Source organism: Archocentrus centrarchus, chromosome 23 (genome assembly GCF_007364275.1).
Source record: "Archocentrus centrarchus isolate MPI-CPG fArcCen1 chromosome 23, fArcCen1, whole genome shotgun sequence".
Taxonomy (NCBI): Eukaryota; Metazoa; Chordata; class Actinopteri; order Cichliformes; family Cichlidae; genus Archocentrus; species Archocentrus centrarchus.
In genome coordinates, this window is record NC_044368.1 from 5,842,336 (window position 1) to 5,861,338 (window position 19,003).

Genomic DNA, 19,003 nt, shown 5'->3' on the forward strand with positions numbered 1-19,003 from the left:
GGTACAGCTGTTAACTGATCCAGGTGACAAACTCATAAAGCTGACTAATAAAGTGCCAGGAGGTGCAAAGCTGTCATCTAAGCAAGAGGTGCCTAGTATATACGAAGTTACCATTGGCATAGTGGTAACATTAATGTCTTTGGAGCAGGAGGTCAGGGGTTCGAATCCTGACCAGGGGCTACACGAGGAGAACGTGGGACCCATGGAGTCTGGAAACCCAACATCCAAACTGATGTTGGAAAAACAAGAAAGCCAACTGCTATTGCAATTACAGACACAACACATAAAACAAAACAAATGCTACGGCAAGGGGGAGCCAGGACAACAGGGTGGGGGAGATTTCATTGACCCCCAATGAGTGTGTGTGTGTGTGTGTGTGTGTGAGAGAGAGAGAGTGTTTAAACAATTTATGGACAAATAAGCAAAGACTCTTTTATAGAAAAATGAAAAAATATTCTCATTTATTGAGGTAATTTTTTTTTCTAGAAAAAAAAAAGTTGAGGTAACAATTTGCATAGTATAACTTCCATTAATTTACACACGGCGCATTCATGGAGCAGTAACCAAAATGATAACACATTATAGAACTGTGGACAGTGAATAAAAACCCAGATGAATGACGTGTGCTTTAACTCCCCTCAAGTCAGGTCATCAGAAAGAACATAACTGAACAGTGAAATCTGTCATTAACTGCTGGTGGTTTTCAACAATCAGAACAAAGTGGTTGAGTAAAACATTTAAAACTTTAAAAACTTTAAAACAGTCAATGGCCTCCTTTGTAAAATCTCTGAGAATTGTATAAAAAAATACATTCATAATCTAAAAATGCTGGTCTGTGTGGGATTCCCACTTTGCTGAATTGATATGAACTATAAAAATAGGTTATTTGTTTAAAAAAAAGGGCACTTTTCTAGAAGAGCAGTATCTGCCTGGTCGGGGATGGTTTACGCTCTGCAGTTACATTCTGAGGCAGACAGGTGGCAGCGCTGAGCCTAAACCACATCCACCCTCTATGAAGGCGATCCCGACCACTAAGAAATCAAATGAGAGGGTTTATTTCATTTGGCATCTTGAAAATAAAGCTGAGATTTTGGAAATAAAGTCAAAATGTTGAGAATAACCGCATGTGAACTCTGGGAATAATATCTGGATGTGGAACTTTTAACACCTTTAACTGTTATCAAAATTTTGACTCGGCTCTCAGAATATCTGGAGATGATTTTCCACTGTATTCCCTGGAATAGTATTTTAATTGCTGTTGTTAAACTAGTATTTTGACTTTACTTTTAAAACAGTAACCTAAATTTCTTCAAATGCTGAATTTCATGTCAAAACTACGACTTCACTTCCAGAATAGAATACCGACTTCATTTTCAGATTAGTAGTACCTTTGGAATACTGTGCTGACTTTATTCCCAAAGTCAAACTTTACTCTTCAAACAGTATTCCAAATTTCCTTTCAAAATTTCATCTTTATTCTCAAAACTTAATGACTTAATTTCAGGAATAGAATTTAGATTTTCCTGCAATATATGTTTCGACTTTATTTCAACTAGTACTCCAAAAATGATTCTGAAATAGTTTTTCACTATCATTCACAATATTTTGACTTTATTCTCCTAAAGTCTTCTGATCTTTAGCTTAATGCAGGCCTGTCACATTTTGTTTGCAGCCATCAGTAAAAGCAGGAATATAAAAAAACAAAACAAAAAAACACTGAACCGTTTCGGAAAAGCAGTTTTTTTTCCAAACACTTCCTCCAAAGGCTTCAGCTTGAGGTCTGCCTCACAGTGGAAAAACAAACTGCTTGTGTGCAGATTTTTAACAACCAACCGACACCAACACGTGCAACCTGTTCTGTACACTTAAGTGCATTTGTGGCAGGAAAATGGGAGAAACACCTACAAAAACTTTTACCTGTCTCACGCACAGGGAGGCCATTTCTACTGAGTGAATGACATTTTACAACCCTACATCCAGTTCTGTGTTGACTATCTAAAGTGACTGAGAAACATTTCAGCTGAATTATTAAAAAACAAAACAAAAACAAACAAACAGCATTTACAATCAACAAGCCCCACGTACAGGTAGGTAGGCAAACCTGTAGAGGACACCTGTACGTATGTATGTAGTCATGCCTGGCCAAAGTCTGCTGGCTGCTTGACACAGACACACACCTTGACTGACTGATACTCTCATCTTTATAAAATACAACTGTACATAAATCACAAACATCATTTTTAAAAAATACCTACATATAAACACAATATACAAGAAGATCACAAAGCAGAACCCGACTTTACAAACACGTCCTTCCTCTCTCTCTCTTTTTTTTTTTTTAATAGAAAAATAGACTAAAAAGACCCATCCACCCAGGATATAAAATGCCCAAAGAAAGAGAGGGAACAGAAAGAGGGATAGGTAGGGCTGTGCTGATGTCACCTCGCTGAGTGGTCAGGCTAAAGCGGAGGATGACGAGCAGGCGGCGGTGGGGTTCACGGAGGCGTGTGGTCCTATAGCGGCCGGTCTCTGTCCTGAGATACTCGCTGTGTGTAGAAGAGGATGTAAGCCTGAGCGCGGCACACCTCCTCCACCGAGCACACGTTCAGCTTAGAGTCATTACAGTGAACCCAGAAGCCTGGGAGGAAGAGGAGGGACGTGTTATTTGGCTGAGCAGATGTGTTTGGAACAACATCTTTGTTCACTTGAGAGTCAGCTCCCACAGCGCCACAGACTTGGACATCGGCTGGAAAAGCACTCAAATTATACTTTTAACCAGAGTCCACGGAGTACAAACACACCTATAAAATCAAGGCCTGGATGCTAAATGTGACAAGATGTACTCCATTCATCCCAGAAGTTGGGAAATTCTGTTGTAACTGCAGCTAAAAATAAGGTTTAACACAACCTGTTAATATCTTACAAAGGTAAGATCTAATTTGGAATCAAAACTAACACAATAAAGTACAGATATTAGATAATATAATCATACAATAAAGTAAAATATCTCAAGTTTAAGCAAAAATAAATAAAATCTGGCTATGATCAGGCACATTTCATTTTTATTTGCAGCCGGTTTTGTGGCACAAAGCTCGGCTGTGATTAACTCTATGAACAAATGGTACAGAAAACAAAGATTGACCTAATCTGGCCTTGCTCTTCATTCATTCTTTTTGTTGTGAAGACACCCAGAAGCATCTTTTTGCCCTGATAATAACCTGCAAATACAGCCGAGCAGCTGAAGGAAACGTCATCATTTCTACTGTTATTTCAAATGACAAACAGTTCACCGGAGTTACTAAAATTCATCCCGAGGGCAGGATGAATCTCATGGGAATCACTTCAGCAGCACTGCACTGCACCAGAGGAAGCTCCAGACTTTAATCTGGACATTTGGACAGGGTACAATTCTCACAACATGTATCCTGCCAATCCCCTGTGACTCAGGGACAAATCACTGCCTGTTATACGTCCACTTCCATGTTTCACCCTAGAACACTAACATCAGGTGATTTTCACCCATGCGACTGTAGTCATGTGATTTTGACTGTGTTGCTGCATGGAAGTATGTTTCATCGGGTAAAATATACTTGCAAGTGAAACTGCATGTTAGTGTTCTAGGGTTAAATGCAAAGACTCAGAGAAAGGCATATATAAAATGACTCACCTCCTTCTGTGTTGTAGCAGTATGCAGTGTAGTGGCCAGAGCCAAAACCCTTCCCATGATGCATCACCACAGCCGAGAGCTCGTAGAGGAAGTGCTTTGGGCGCGGCGAGCCTGCGGCGCTGGGGCTGCTGGTATTGGAGCAGGGCACGCCTTTGGGTGAGGGCTCTCGGCAGCAGTAGGGCTCCATGTTGAGGACCTGGTCGAAGCTGACGTGGACTCCGATTTTTTCCCGGTGGTTCCGCCCGGACCACCTGAGGACCAATCAGAAGGCAGAGAGAAAACTTGTGGGGAGGGCGATCTTTTAAGCAAAGCTGATAGCTCCCAGTGTTTTCACCTGAAATACTGTATGAATGTATAATAAACTGTATGCCTATTAGACAGTCTGATCATTGAGGACCTTCTGCTGTATTTTTCAGTTTGAGGTAAGAATCGAAAAGAAATTAACTACTAAAACCTCATTTTATGCATCTGGCCGGTTGACTTCCTGAGGTCTGGTTGATTCCTCACCAAGAAAGAGTTTAAAGTGTGAAAACATCCCAAAAAGAAAAAAAGAATGACTTAATCCAATAACCTCTGCAGGCCGATGGAGTCAGGCGCAGCACCTTCTTACCTGAAGCGTTTGAGGTGGAGTCGGAGGACCTGAGGCAGTTTGTGAACCATCAGCTGTTTCTGTGCTTCAGTCAGGATGACCGGTTTGGACAAAGTCCGCCTTCTGGCAGCTGCAAACATGGAGAGAGGAAAGCGTTAACGTGCAGCACGAACATCATGTTTGTGTGTGTCGCCTCATCTTTAAAGCGCTCATGTGACCGGTGGATCACGCAAACATGAAGCTTTTAGAGCAGATCTGAGAAGCTGTACAGTTCAGAAAATATATCCAGCCTCTAATCTGCTCATTATGGCCTTTTTACATGCAACAGTCACAACTTTTATCAGATATATGTCTCTGCTTCATGCCATTGCTTTCTTCAACCATCACTCCTTGAGGATATAAAAACCAAATATATCCTGTAAAATTAAAAGAACTGCATTCCACAATGGCTGTAGTTTTGCAGTTAACACTTCAGTTGCTTCATTACCTCCTGGTGAAATTCCCTTTTGAAAGAAATGATTGTGCACACAGCTGTTTTTCTCTCCATCTTGTGAATGTATGGTCTGAGAGGGCCACACAAGGAGTTTACGGTCTCCTGCAAGTTTATAAACTCTACCAGATTTTTGCTGTATTTTCTATAAAGGAGTTTTGCTCTTGGAGGCCTACACCATCCTTCCCACTTAACCTGGTTTGAGGCTGTCCCAAATTCAGTTCAGTATCTTTCCATCTAGCCTTGTACTCTGGAGAGCACCAGTAAACCACACATCTCATTTGGGCAGCATAATGATATTCTCTGAAATTAGGAGACACTAATCCACTGTGGTCTTTGTCAATTTGAGGCATCTTAGATTTCCATCTTAGGTCTGACTCCTGCCTAAATGAACTGAGATATCAACATTTCCCAAGATGTAAAGTGAGAATCTGGAACTTTAAATGGCAATGATTAAAAAAAAAAAAGAGAGCCCAACAAAACAGGAGTGATCTCTTCTTTAAAACCTAACCACTCACTTAGTCGTGGCACAGAGCATGTTCTAGTTACTGAGGTCATTTTCTGAATGATATTTTAACCAGCTTAGTTTGTGTTTTATCCACAAGAACATTTTCAGACACTAGATGATGTCATCTTTCAAATGAAGCATCAAACATGCATCTACAGGCTCTACACGCCCTCCATTTGGGTGTGCTGTATAGGTGAAATTTTTAAATATCTTGAGACTTAAGGCAAAATTTAAAAAAAAGGCTCGTCTCACTCACAGTTACACTGGTCACAGGCGTAGATGTTTCCCTCCAGAGCTTCAGTCTCTGTAAACTTGGCCAACATTTCCGTCAAATGGCACGAAGCCTGAGCGGCCGACTCCCTGCTATTACTGTGATACCGCTCCGGGAACTCCAACGACAGATCCCAGAAAGGCTCCACAGTGTTGGAGCGATGGTCGCAGGCCAGGCACGTTACCTGTGTGCGAAGGCAAAGAAAATTAGAAATGAGAAAAATCACAACAGCTCAAAAAAAAGAACATCTTTATCCCTATGTGTGATTAGCAATGTGTGGAAATTAAATATAAATATGGGGACACCAACTTCCACTGATGCACTGTAAGTACAGAAAGCACCTCTTTTGTCAGTGGAGGGATGGAAGCCAGTCAGAGTCTATTATGTGGTCAAGACACTCCATTGCCAAGACACAGGGATCTATTCAGCAGCAGCCGGTGTCGCTGCGTGTGCTCAGCCTCTACAGGCACAGACTAATCGCTCATCCTCCAGCTAACTCTCACTACTCCCTACATTCCTGAGACAAACCCAACTTAAAAGAAATGTATTTGGGACCACCTGCTATAAGCAATAACTGCTAATTAACTACCTTGACAGCTGACACAGGTAGATGGATATCGCCTTATCAGGTAAAATGTTTACACCATTTTATAGCAGTTTTTTTTTAAATCTTACCAGAAACAGTAGGCTATTGAGGTACAGTTAACAGATGAAGCTTTTCCCTTGGCAATTTTTACCTGAATAATTCTAAATGAGCAGTATTTTAGACATGAATTCAAAATAACTGAAATCAGTCCAATTCAACCAATAAAATAAATTCAAATTATAAATTAATGTCCCCTGCTTAAAGTTTAACCATCACTTATTAGTTTAAACTGTTAAATAAATCCATATTTATTCTGGCTTATGAATTAAGAGTCCGCGCAGGGCCAATAATGCCTGATGAATTATCAATGAAATTGGAGTGTGTGAGCAGATTGGCGATTTTCTTACCTTTGAATGCTCCTCTGAAAGTCAACTAGGAGAGTATAATTTAACAGGCTTGTTTTTCTAGTGCTGGACCTCTAATTAGTCAGGTAATAAACTTTCTGCATCAACTATATGTGGACAAATTGTGCTTACATGCACAGTCACCCCACCCCCCATACGCCTGTTTTGAACCAGGAAAAACACGCCTTAATAAATAAAAATTTCTACTTATTGATGGTAACAAAACTTCACGGCAGGTTTGGGGATCTTGCTTTGGTCCTGGCTTAAACTTCTTTAGTGAATATCAAATGTGTCTGTGCAGGAAACACCTGCACAGGTGCAAGCATCACAAAGGTAAAAATGTTTGCTGAGTTGGTTGTTTTGGTGAACTGTTTGCGCGTGTCCTACCTGGCTGAGGAGCTGGCCATGAAAGATGGTGTTGACCACGCTGAGCACCTGCTTGATGAGCCGTTTCTGCGTTTGAGGGACCCCGGCAGTGGTCGTGTGCTTGCCGGTGCTTTCCAGCTCGTGCTGCACCTTATCCAGCAGCTCACACAGGAACTCCTGTGCATCCTGCTGAGCGTAGCCCCTGAACGCCGGGATCAGCTGCCACACCGAGTGCAGCATGGCAAAAGGCGATACCAGCGCCCACTTGCCAGACCACATGACCTGGAACAAGGTGTGCAGCTCATGGCAGAGTGAGATGTGCTTCGAGCTGGGCTCTTTGGGTTGTATCAGCTCCATGCTGCGAGCCCGTGATGCCCCGCCGCTCAGCCCTATCCCAGAGCCTGAGCTGGTCTGGAATCCCTTCCTTTGGACCAGGGGGGGCTGTGATGAGACCTTTCCTGCCAGTTGGCCATGGACGGCAGATGCCAGTAGCTCCAGTGCCTGGGTCAGATCCAGACGCAGGAAGCACTCCCTGAAAACATGCAGGTGACTCAACACCTGCAGGATGGAGTTCATATAACAAGTGTTTCCCAAATTCCTTAATCCAGTCACTCCAGGAGGGACTGTAGGACGCCGCTTAAAGGGTGAGCCGTCCTGTTTGGTGCTTTGCTTTCGGCAGACAGGGGTTTGGGCAGTGCGTGGGGTCGCTGAGGCCGCTCTGGGCTTAGATTTGGTAGTTGAAGAACGGCTCCGGGCTTTGGGGGTTGCTTGGACCTTTTTTGTTTGTCCAGCTTTCTTGGGGGTTACAGCAGCAGGGCTTCGAGTCCGTTGCCTGCGTGTGAGTGATGGGCGCGCTGGAGTTTTCACCTTGTTGCGTGCCCTGTGAGAAATTGGAGTTCTGGTCGCCGGATCACCAAGTCGCTGGCTTTTCTGACGCAAGCGACGACTCTTTCTCAGAGGAGCGTTCTCCAGCTCCTCCTGTAGCTGCCTCTTTAGAGCCCTCCTCCTCTCCCTGGCCTCCCTCTTCTGCTGCTCCTCTTCCTCCCTCCTCCTCTCTTCCTCCGCTCTCCTTTTTCCGCATTCAGTCAGGCCAAACCAAAAGCGAAAGATGCGTCCCATAAGTGCTCTGCGGCGGTGCCAGAGAGCAGTAAACATTCTATCCTCGTCCCTCAGCTGCAACTCACGGGCACCGGATGGCATGAGGGCATCCACAGTGGCGCTAGCAGAGCGTAGGGTGCGCCCACTGCGGGTGGTGACCTCATAGCGCTGGCTCTGGATGGCGCTGAGCGTACTGCGAAGCAGCTTGAGGTCTCCGGTGGCATTATCGTTCAGTACATAGTCATCACACAAATAACAAAAAACATAAAGTTCATTAACCTCCATCGCCAGCGGGTGGCCCTGCTGCTGGAAGTGCTGCAGAGCATGCTCCTCGATGTAGCGGCCACACGCCACGTGGGCACAGCCGAGGCAGGCCCATATGGACTCGGTGGTGTTGCAGTCGACGCAGTGCCACTTCTGGGGGTTAAGGATGGAGTGGTCCGGGGCCAGCCGCAGCCGCCCCACATGCTTACACCTGTCCATTACACAAGCCTGCCCGCCAATCTGGCTGGCTGGCTGTGTCAGTCAATAACTGACCCTTTTGTGTGTGAGTCTGTGTGTGTCAGTGCTTCACACTGGCTTCATATCACCATGGTAACCATGGCGGACTGAGAAATGAGACCCTCCCAGGGCATGGTGGTGCTGTCTAGAGAGGGAAGAGAAAAAAATTAGGTTGTAATTTTATTAAATTTAAAATGAATTTCTTGTTACCTGTGCGCAGACATTACAGCATGTTACGGCATTATTGTTTAACACCATTATTCGTTAACCTAAAAACATGTCCTCTTACACAGGATTTCCATCATTTTCACATGAAAAAAAAAAAAAGAAGTGACACAGCACACAACATACCAGTCATCGGGATACTTTGGTGTGTCCAGCAGTTTTCAGAGAGCCCCAACAAAAGTTATATCAAAACACGCAATTCAATTAACCATAGCTCAAAGCGCCGCGATGTTTTTACAAAATAAATAAAATAAATAAAAATTGTGCTTTTCCCTCATTATTTACATGCCAACCTGCTTTGGAGCCCTTTGGAGCCTCTGCGGCATACTTTATCACAAAAACATCATTCAAACTTTAAAGGCGTCACACTGCTTTGGACTTTTGAGGACTGATGATGACTCTGCAGTTTTATATCTTCTATGGTTTTATTACAGTCACAGTTTAAGTTTGATAAACAACTGAGCTTTTCCCTGTTCTCTGACAACTATAGCAGGATTACACTGTTCACTACTCTGAGTAAAAAAAAAAAAAAAGTCAACTGTTTCATGCCTGAACCACAATTTATGCATCAGAACAGAGACATTTGCGACAGGATGTACAGTTTTGACAGAAATTAATTACCCACGGTTATTACTGTATCATCTGCCCTTACACACCTGATGTATAGCACCCAAAAAAGTCTATTTAATGTATACTGACATCCTCTTCTCTTATGGGACACACATTAAAGCAGAAATTATCCGGCTTCCAGTGACTGCTTTATGTGGTTGTATTGACACACAGTAAACTGAGGCAAACTGCCAGGTGGCATGCAGACTCAAACATCTCCCAACAGCAGCAGGGATCAGTAGTAAAATGACTAATAAACATGACTCTACTGAGTGCTGTCGGGCGCATACAAGACACAAAAGAAAAGTGTTATGATTTTTTCTTTTTTAATTTCCATAAAGAAAATGGGCTTCACACCACGATGACGGGCTCGCTGAGGCTCCAGAAAATGTAGTCTAAATCGGTGGGAAATAAACTTGTAGTTGGAAGGATTCAAAATTCAAACCCCAGGTGAGGTTTGAATGTTTCTACTAACACTTTGGCTCCAGATGATCCTGTCTGTCAGTAATTGGCCAAAGTTCCACATCATGGGCTGGATTTTCTAAAGCCTCAAAACCAAGAACTTTAGACAATATAAAGGGTTCTAGTTCCTTCTCAAACCACAGATTCTGATCTTGATAATATATGAGGACAGAAAATTAAGCAATTTAATAATTGTTTATAAGTTTCTCCTCTGCAAACTCTAGGTTCAGCCAAAAACATACCAATCACTCTCCACACAGCCTCTTCTGGCTTCTTTTCAAACCCCTCAGAGCTGTTAAGAATGTGGAGATCCTTGAGTGGGCTGAGCCCCCCAACTGATGTCAAAGAAACAAGACACCCCCACCCCCACCCCCCCCCAAAAAAGGGGGTCCAAGATTGCAACATGGTGCACTCTTTGTATGAGTACATGGCAGCATACCCAGGATATCTGTCTGTTATCTGTTTTCTGGGGCCACTGTGGCTCAGGAGGTAGAGCGGGACATCTACCAATAATCAGAAGGTCGGTGGATCAGTTCTGTGGCTACACCAGCCTGCATGTTGAAGTATCCTTGGGCAAGATACTGAACGCTCAGTTGTTCCCAATCTATCCATCAGCTTGTGCGCAAATGTTAGACAAGGTGTTATGAAGAGTCTAAACATATAACACAGACTGAAAGCAACACAGCTGCTGCAGATAAAGCAGCAGCATGAGTGTGTGAGAGGAAAAGCTTTGTATAGTAGTTTAATATTAAAAGCATGTATGAATGTGTTTGTGCTTTAAGCACTTTGGTCAGCAAGACTGGAAAAGAGTCGCTATATTAATAAAGCCGAGCTTATCTGAAGCCAGGGAAGAAAGCCGCAAAAGTGTCGACTCTGTAAGTCAACAGACTTTTCAGTGTCGCAACTCTATTATTAAGACATGGAAGAATCTGATGGATTATAATCGAGTATTTGATTACTGTTTAAAGGACAATGTTAGCGCTTATTCGGTCAGCTGCAGCCTTGGTGGTGTTTAACAGTCTGAGAGTAAATGAATACAAAAAAGTAATTAAAATCTAGCAATAGTCTAGATCCAAATTCGATATAAGGTCAGTGAGCAGGTCAGGATACAAAGTAACACAAAGCTGGTTTTCAACTCACTAAATTACCCCAGGGTTTCCCCCTCGTGGCCTTGGCAGAATCTAACAATCTAAAAACGACGTTTCACTGATCATATGACTTTTCTTCCAGAGAAAATGATCCCTGTGAGTGCCACCTACACCACAGATGTTACCAAATGGTGATTAAAAATCTGCAAAGAACATTAAAATCTAACAGTAAAAGGCAAGGACAACAGATGTGTTGCTGCAGAAAATCATTAATCTGACGATTTAGCGCACAGAGCGGTAAAATAAACATTTTACTTCCGGTTAATAATTTTATTGCTGGGTGTGCTCTCAGTGCTGCTCCTTGTTTCTAAGGTGACGATCCATTTAAACATTTAAGCATACTGTCTCACAGCCTGAAGAAGGAGACGTTGAACTCACTTTAGTTTTTCAGTGAAATTAATGTGACTAACTGAACAGGTATTCTTGGTGTGTGTTCACTGTTCCCAGCAGTGTCAAAGAGACCCAGCAGCAGATTAGACGCAAGTATAACAACATTTTGGACATTTCCCGTGACAATGTGATGCACAGTTGCACTTCATTCAGTGGTTTTAGTAAGGTATGGCTTAACAAGCTGCAACTAGAAAGCCTCTTTTCCCAGCAGAGAATCTATATGATACTGAAAACATGGTGCAAATAAAAGACTCAGAGCATGTGGTGCTTCCAGCTGATTTTAAACTGAAACTCTGAACATGACCTGCTCCTGACAGTTTTAGTTTGTATTCTCTCAGCTGCAGACTCAATGCTGTTTAAGAGTCTGAGAGTAAAGATTAAATGTAAAAACAGAATTCAAACATAGGATCAGTCTACGTGCAAATTTGATGAGGTCTGCAAGTACAGTGTTGTAAAACTGTTTGATGCCAACAGAAAAATAAATAAAAGTAATAAAGTTGCGTCTAAAATTTTATGATTCTTACTGATGGTCACCAGGGACACAGACTTTAGACACTACTGAAAAACTTTCCACCCTCCTACTCTCCCCACAGAGGTCCAAGGGATCTTCCAGGAATTGTGACACTATTTTATGAAGAACTCATTGGTCAGTAGGCGGTTTTTCATACCTGTTGATCTCTAATCGGGAACCTAACCTGTGCTGGAGTGGGTAAGGTTCATCCCACTTCCATAGTACGGACCTCAGGACAACTTCTGCAAGGGGTATTAAAAGAAATTGGGGAAATGTCTGCACAGAATAGGATAAAGGACAAAAAAAACAGTTCTAACTCTGTTAATGTTTAGTTAGACATAAAGCACTATTTTAACACAGCAAAAACAAGCATGACTCAAAGCACTCAGCTCTCTGTTTACCAGTGAATGAGTGGGCGTGTGTGTTCAATAAATGCTCATCAGATTGCGCTTCCATGGATGATATAAATAAAGTCTGGCTGCTGATAAGGCTCTACCACATACCCTGTCTGGTCGATGACTTATCTCCAGTCATGCTGAAACGCTTTCGCGCCGAGCCTGTGGCTGGCACCGGGACGAGCCGCAAACATGTAGACTAACGTGGCACTACGCTGTCAGAGCCAGGAGCTCTGTAAGGATAATCCACAGCGAAGTAATCACCGCAGAGATTTAGAAGCAATGCTCCTGGCTCCGTATGGAGAAATCAGCGGTATCTAATTGAGCAAATACAGCGACCACTCTGAGGGGAGTTGTTCAAGAGTTTCTGTCACTGAAGTTTTACCAGCGAGTTAGCGCGCTTTGCTGTGCTGTGCTTGGTTTGTCCTTGTGGCTGTGCGTGGTCTTACCGACACACAGCCTCACACCAATTCTGAGTAAATCAGCCACAACGCAACACAAATAGCCATATGAGCCTTTCAGTAAACTGCACGGACCAAACGCGCGTTAGTTTTCAGCCCAACGAGCCCAACTTCACAGCGGGTATCTCCCAAAAAGGTTAGCCAGTCAACGCTAGCATGTAATTGATCGCTGTGATTACAAAATACTGAAATTGTACAAAACAACTTCTAAACCCCTATGAAAATCAACCAAATAAGCGTCTAAAATGTAATAAAAATAAAATTACAACACACGCAAACACACTCTGTTTGGGCTAAGAGTATAATTTCTATTGTATTTATTCAGGAGATCAGTGGAGCCTAGCTGCCCTTGCTGCTACCATTAGCCTAGTATGCTAGTTAACGTTAGCTTGCCGAGCTAGCGGCGATAATCCCGAAACGAGCCGGAGATCAGCGCGCGGGCGCCGGGCTCTGCTTCATAACCGACCCGCCGGGTGTGTTTCAGCCGGCATTCACTCATTCCCGGCTGCACGGTCACAAACATGCTCGGAGTAAGGCTCTAAGGACAGAAAACAGCATACCGAGCCTCTCCTTCACCGCAGCAGATCCTCTGGTTCTGAAGTGATCGCCATCTTGTCAGTCCCTGTCGCGTGGTGTCGGCTCGAGCGCGTCCGCGAGACGTGACGTCATTGTTGTTGTTGTTATTATTGATGATGATGACGATGATGATGATGATGACGATGAAGTAGCGCTGTGTCGGTGTCAGACTGTGAGAGTTAAGTTTTATTAATAGTGCTTTAATTTTTTTTTTAAAAATGCGCTGTGCATATTTTGTTTATTTTATTCTTTATTTCATTAGGGACGTGCACAGTAAACACCTGTGAAAAGAAAAGATGCCTTGCGTCAGATTTACAGTACCGTGCAAAAGTCTTGAGCTACTCATTTCTTTGTATTTTACTTCCAGGGTGTCAGACTTTCTTGTAATTTTTAAAATGCTTTTGAACAATCGTTCTCCAGGGTTTCCAGAGGTAAAAAGCAGGATCTGACCGTAATTTTCTATGAGTAGAGACACAGCTGAGTTGACTTTATTTGTAATTTCCTTACAAACCATCTGTGTCAGCTCCTCAGCGCTCTCATATCATTCGGAGGGGACGCTGAGAGCGCTGGTGATGCTGGTTGAGTCCGTTACCGTAGTGGTGTGGTTTTATACCGCTAGAGGGCAGTGTCGCACCATGCACACTGTCCCAGTGACCCTCACCATCAACTCTGCTCCCAATCCAGTATCCAGTATTTATTCTCTCTGTCTCTCTCTCTTTTTTTAAAAAAATCCAGCCATGACTGTGGTATGACTGGTATTGTTTCCACCCTTTAGGGTGCAGCATAGCTAATGGTCCAATGACCCTGAGCCAGTAAAAAAAGTATGCTAGGCAAGCTGATTGGCCCATTTGTGACAATGGTTCACCTGGTTCACCACACTGCTCCATTAATGTTGAGGTCCGGGCTCTGGGGAGGCCAATCCATGACTGATAGTGTTCCATTGTGTGTTGTTCTATCCAGGTATGTTTTTACTCTCTTGGCGGTGTGTTTGGGATCATTGTTGTGCTGTTCCCAATCAAGTGGTATTGCATGGTGGATTAAAATCTTATGGTACTTTTCTGCATTTATGAATCCAATAATTTTGACAAGATCCCAAACATCACTGTCTGAAATGCAGCCCATACCATAAAAGAGCATCCACTGTGTTTTACAGGTGGCTGTAGACACTCACTGTTGGACGTCTCCCCTGACCTCCTCCCTACATGCTGATGATGATTTAAACCAAAAATTTCACATTTGGATTCACTTCATTAGTTGCTACAATTCAAATTTATTTATATGGCACCAAATCACAGCAAACAGTCTCCTTGTTTCCCTTCTTAAGAATGGCTTCCCGCCACCTGCCCACTGAGACCATTTCCAGTGAGGCTTCAGCAAACAGCAGATGGATCAACTGAAGGGCCAGATGCATCTCTCAGCTCTCTGTCAAGTCTTTGCTGGATTTTTTTTCCCGATTAAGGGCACGATTTTCAGATACCGTTCATCTGCTGTATATAGTTTTGGGCCTGCCACTTCTTCTGCCCTGCAGTTGTCCACTTTCCTCACATTTCTTAAAGACACACTGCACACCGTGCTGAGCTATGCCAGGTTAATTAAGTATCTCACTCACTGCTGTGCGGTACATCCCATCCAAAAACCTGGTTTTCAAACACTCATGACACAGTATTGTGCAACTCTGAATTTGTAGGCTAACAAAACTATTTGTTTTCACTCTGTGGAATATTTTAATTGCAGTTAGCTTTCATTCTGCCTCCACCTGTCGCTGTCTGTCTGTCTCAGGTCATGTAATTACCCAACTATGCCTGTTTCCCTTTAACTTTAAGCCCCTTCTATACCACATTCACAGATCAAGTGTGCGCATGTTTTATCCTTTGCTTGAGTGTGTACCTGTAGAAACTGCGTGTGCTGGTGTGGGATGCAGGTGTAGCGTTTCATGAGGGTTAATAGTGGCTGTATGGTGGCACTCACTATGTAGATCCTATCAGTGTAAGACGGCGGTTTTATTGGGGAAAAAATGCGCTGTCTGCTGCTCAGAGAGAACGCCAAATTTAGCAACCACTGTGGGAAAAAAACAATAATTATGATAAACTTTTCTGGAGAAATTGCTTTCTGCCCATTGAAATGAATGAGATTATTTATTTATGTAGTCATTAAATAATCTGAAAACAGCAACATTTGCACCATAAGTGTGCAGAAAGATACATCACACAATGGAGTTTGAACAGTGTTTCTACAGTAAACAAAGATGGACTAGCTCGGTGCAAATGTTTTTTTTCCCCCTGCAACAATCTCACCAGTTATACACAAATATTAAAGCAGTCTAATAGAGGGGGAAAGCCTTTTTTACACTCTCTATAACTGTTTAAAAGCAGGAGTGCAGCTGAATTCAGGAAATGTTGCCTGAAAGTAAACTTTTAATCTGAACACTCACTCAGTCTGACTGCTTGTGAAGAATCGCTCTTGGATACCGATTAGCGTAGAAGCTGATCGGCACAAGCTTCGTTAAACCCTCTCTGAACAGGGGGAGTGTGTTTTTATGCGAGTGTGCGTATATCACTAGACTAGGTTTGTGTGTGAGAGATTAGGGGGCGTTTGTGAGTGACTTAGAGAAAGAGGTATGTGTTGATGTGCCATGCGATGCCTCTGAATCATCTCTAATGTTTTTCTCCCTCGATGTCCCCAGGCCCTTACTGCCTTCATGTCCACACATGCAAACCCTCCCTCCCCTTTTCCGTCTCCTTTTCATCCGCACTCTCTCCTTCTAATAAACACATTTTTCTGTTAACTTTACTTCTGAGGACCTCATGCCCTGTACCTGAATAAGTATTATTACTTTAGCATTACTTCAAAAATAACTAAATAAATCAGCATCTGCTGTTAAATGGTTAAATCAGAGATTTAGGACACATTTTCTGTATGGTTAAGAATCATACAGTTCTTGTGAACCCTTGTTTTCAGCAAACTGATAAGACCCACTGAACATAACCTGCCCAGCACCAAACAGCAGAAAGATAAAGATAGCAACCAGCTGGCGAAGACCTGGAGTAGCCAAACAGACAGATATTTTCCCCAGGAGTTTGTGGAGATTGAAGCAGAGATACATTGCCAGTAAATAGTGGACTTGGATTTGTCAGGTGGCCAGAAATATGACTCACATGTGATGATAATATTGTTCTGTGTCTGCTGAATGTGTAAACAGCCACCTGTTTCTCTCTCAGCGGCCATCAGAGCTGCACATTTCTCCAGTCTTGTAAAAGTAGCTCAGTTTCAGTGTGCAAGAAGAAAACTGAGGACATGATGCTGGTCTGCACTTTTCTTAATTCCTTTCACTTTTATTTATATAGTAGTAAATCACAACAACAGTCACCCCAAGAGTACTTTACATTGTAAGCTAAAGACTCTACAATAATACAGAGAAAACCCCATCAATCAGACGACCCCCAATGAGCAAGCACTCGGCAACAGTGGGAAGGAAAAACTCCCTTTTAACAGGAAGAAACCTGCGGCAGAACCAGGCTCAGGGAGGGGCAGTCATCTTAGTATGAGTTACATTAAATACTAAAGGTTTTCACTAATATTAACAAATAAAGTGTTTACACTGAGTTTTAGTTACATTTAGAGCTCCAGCTGTTCCTCAATTGGCCACCTGAAGGTGGCTCCAAAATCAAATCAATCTCCATTGATTCCAGTGTTAAAATACCCAACTTCACAACAGAAATAACCAACTGCTGGATGAATAATTTTTATTACCCACTTTTTTTTTTTTTTTTAAATTTATGTATTATTAGGGGTGAGTTTGCTTTCAAGTCCAAATGAATTTTTTTTTTTTAGCTCCTTAGAGAAACCAAACCATAGGAACTCTGACAGTTAAAAATGGTAAAAAGCTCTAATAAACTGAATTTTGATGTGCATAATGTAGAGCATAAGAAGGGATCCTTCTTTCAAAAATACAAGGGCTTTCTGTTAGTCCATGCTGCATCAGCTTTTACTTTTTTAATATAATGTAATGCTCCCTTTTATTTACTGGTTTTCTTGGCAGGAGGCTGGATTGTCCCGATATGTACACTGGGAGTTGAATTGTATGAAAGAACATTATAGGGTCAGGTAAAAAGCCTATTTTTGGATTTTCAGAATTCTGACTTTAATCTGATAATTCTGAAAAATCACTCATATGTGCAACACTGGTGCCAAAATGTTCATAACATTCTCTTTTATCTAAAAACAATTCATGGAAGAAACTTTAAAGCATCTGAAGCATGAAATAAGGCCATAAAAGTGATGCTGCGCAGAAAAGTGCAGCAAAAGATGGAAAATCTGTAAAAATCCATTTGATATGCAGTAGCCTTTTAAACCTGGACCTCATAGAGATAGAAATAAAAGCACACACACACACACACACACACAGAAACATGCAGCTTTGCAACCTGTTTTTACTGAAAGCTGGTTGATAATTTCAGTGAAAGGAAGCCATTCCGGTGGTTTCATGGTGGTGTTAACGCAGCTGGATACGGTGTTGGTTTTGTGGTGGCTGAAAACACAGGTGCCGGGTGCAGCCAGGGGAAATGCTTTACAGCCTGTAAACAAACATCTCCTGTAATTTCTGCCCTTAAAACCTCCAGCCCGCCCGTGCTGGTTGGTACGAATAGATGTTGACGCTGGCGATTTGACAGCTTCTGATGTTTAATCTGTTTTTTTCCCCATCGACTCGGACACCTTGTCACGATGAGTGTCTGTTTATCCTCACACACTGTCTGCTGTCACATTGATGCGCAGGTTTATTCATAATGACCTGATGACATCAGGCCCTTGTTTGGAGGGCTGTAAAATAATCAGCGGTAGCGTCTCGATCACTCTGCTGTGTCAACATCACCTTCCCTGTTCTGGCTTGCTCTTCATGTTGAGAAACATTCCTGATGCATGTCTGAATGCAAGCGTGTGTTTTCGTGTGCAATTAAGTGAACCCAAAGAGCAGGAATGGTTTCTTAGGAACGTTTCAGTCTGGTTTCTACACCTCGATCTGCCCATTTCCCCTGTAAATGAATCACCACTGATGGGTCAACACCAACCACGTGACTCACTCATCCAGCACACACTTCCTGTTACTATATAGCAGAGAAGAATCTTCACATATTTTCTGCTTCTAGTTTTTAGGAGCCAGTGCGATAACTCTAAGTTTAACTAGATATTAAATTATTACAAGGGACCAAGGAGTGAAAGGACACACGGAAAGAGGTGTAATGTTAAAAAAAAAGGGGTGGGGGGGCTGTTACCAAATAAATAAATGTTTTTTTTTGTTGTTGTTATTGTGTATACTGTAACTGTATATTTGAAATATGCCAGTAACAGTCTTCCAAGCTGAATAGCTAAAGTTTATTTTTATTTATTTATTTTTTTGGTGTGTGTGTTTGTGTGAATGAGGGGCAGATATTATAAGTTTATACTTCTTTCTGCTCCTTTTCATTCATGATTTTTTTTTTCTCTTTTGTGTGTTATAAGAATTATTTATATGTTGACTGAATGAAATAAAAATAAAAATGAAATGAAACAAATAAATAAATAAAATCCTATCAAAAATACAGAAGAGTGAAAATGAGCTATTCCGAGGAATAAGCAGACCTGTGAACAGGAACAGGGAGCTGGAGCCGATCAGTAGGCCTCACATTCTCAACTTTCAGTCATTAAACTGGACCTCAGCACTGTGTGGGTGCCATTGGTGCCTTTTTAATGGATTACCTGATTAATATTA

At 42.4% G+C, this 19,003-nt stretch overlaps 1 protein-coding gene across 2 annotated transcripts; it reads right to left on the bottom strand.

Moving 5' to 3' along the window:
* Nucleotides 1-475: 475 nt before the first annotated feature.
* usp44 (ubiquitin specific peptidase 44) lies at nucleotides 476-13,330 on the bottom strand. 2 transcript variants are annotated; one of them, XM_030720618.1, is made up of 7 exons: nucleotides 13,242-13,270; nucleotides 11,983-12,067; nucleotides 6,903-8,625; nucleotides 5,511-5,709; nucleotides 4,278-4,386; nucleotides 3,668-3,918; nucleotides 476-2,638 (listed from the first exon to the last, which is right to left on the bottom strand). In XM_030720618.1, the coding sequence occupies exons 3-7, from the start codon at nucleotides 8,460-8,462 to the stop codon at nucleotides 2,514-2,516; spliced, it is 2,244 nt and encodes a 747-aa protein (XP_030576478.1). In that variant the 5' UTR covers nucleotides 8,463-8,625; nucleotides 11,983-12,067; nucleotides 13,242-13,270; the 3' UTR covers nucleotides 476-2,513. The 2 variants fall into 2 exon arrangements, with proteins under 2 accessions (XP_030576478.1, XP_030576477.1); XM_030720617.1 differs by lacking the exon at nucleotides 11,983-12,067 and having other exon boundaries at nucleotides 13,242-13,330.
* Between the last annotated feature and the right edge of the window lie 5,673 nt (nucleotides 13,331-19,003).

Coding starts and splice junctions, on each gene's coding strand:
- usp44 (XM_030720617.1), bottom strand. CDS start 8,462: ATGGACAGGTGTAAGCATGTGGGGCGGCTGCGGCTGGCCCCGGACCAC. Junction 5,710..6,902: donor ATGGCCAGCTCCTCAGCCAG/GTAGGACACGCG, acceptor CTTCGCACACAG/GTAACGTGCCTGGCCTGCGA. Junction 4,387..5,510: donor CGCCTGTGACCAGTGTAACT/GTGAGTGAGACG, acceptor CCATGTTTGCAG/CTGCCAGAAGGCGGACTTTG.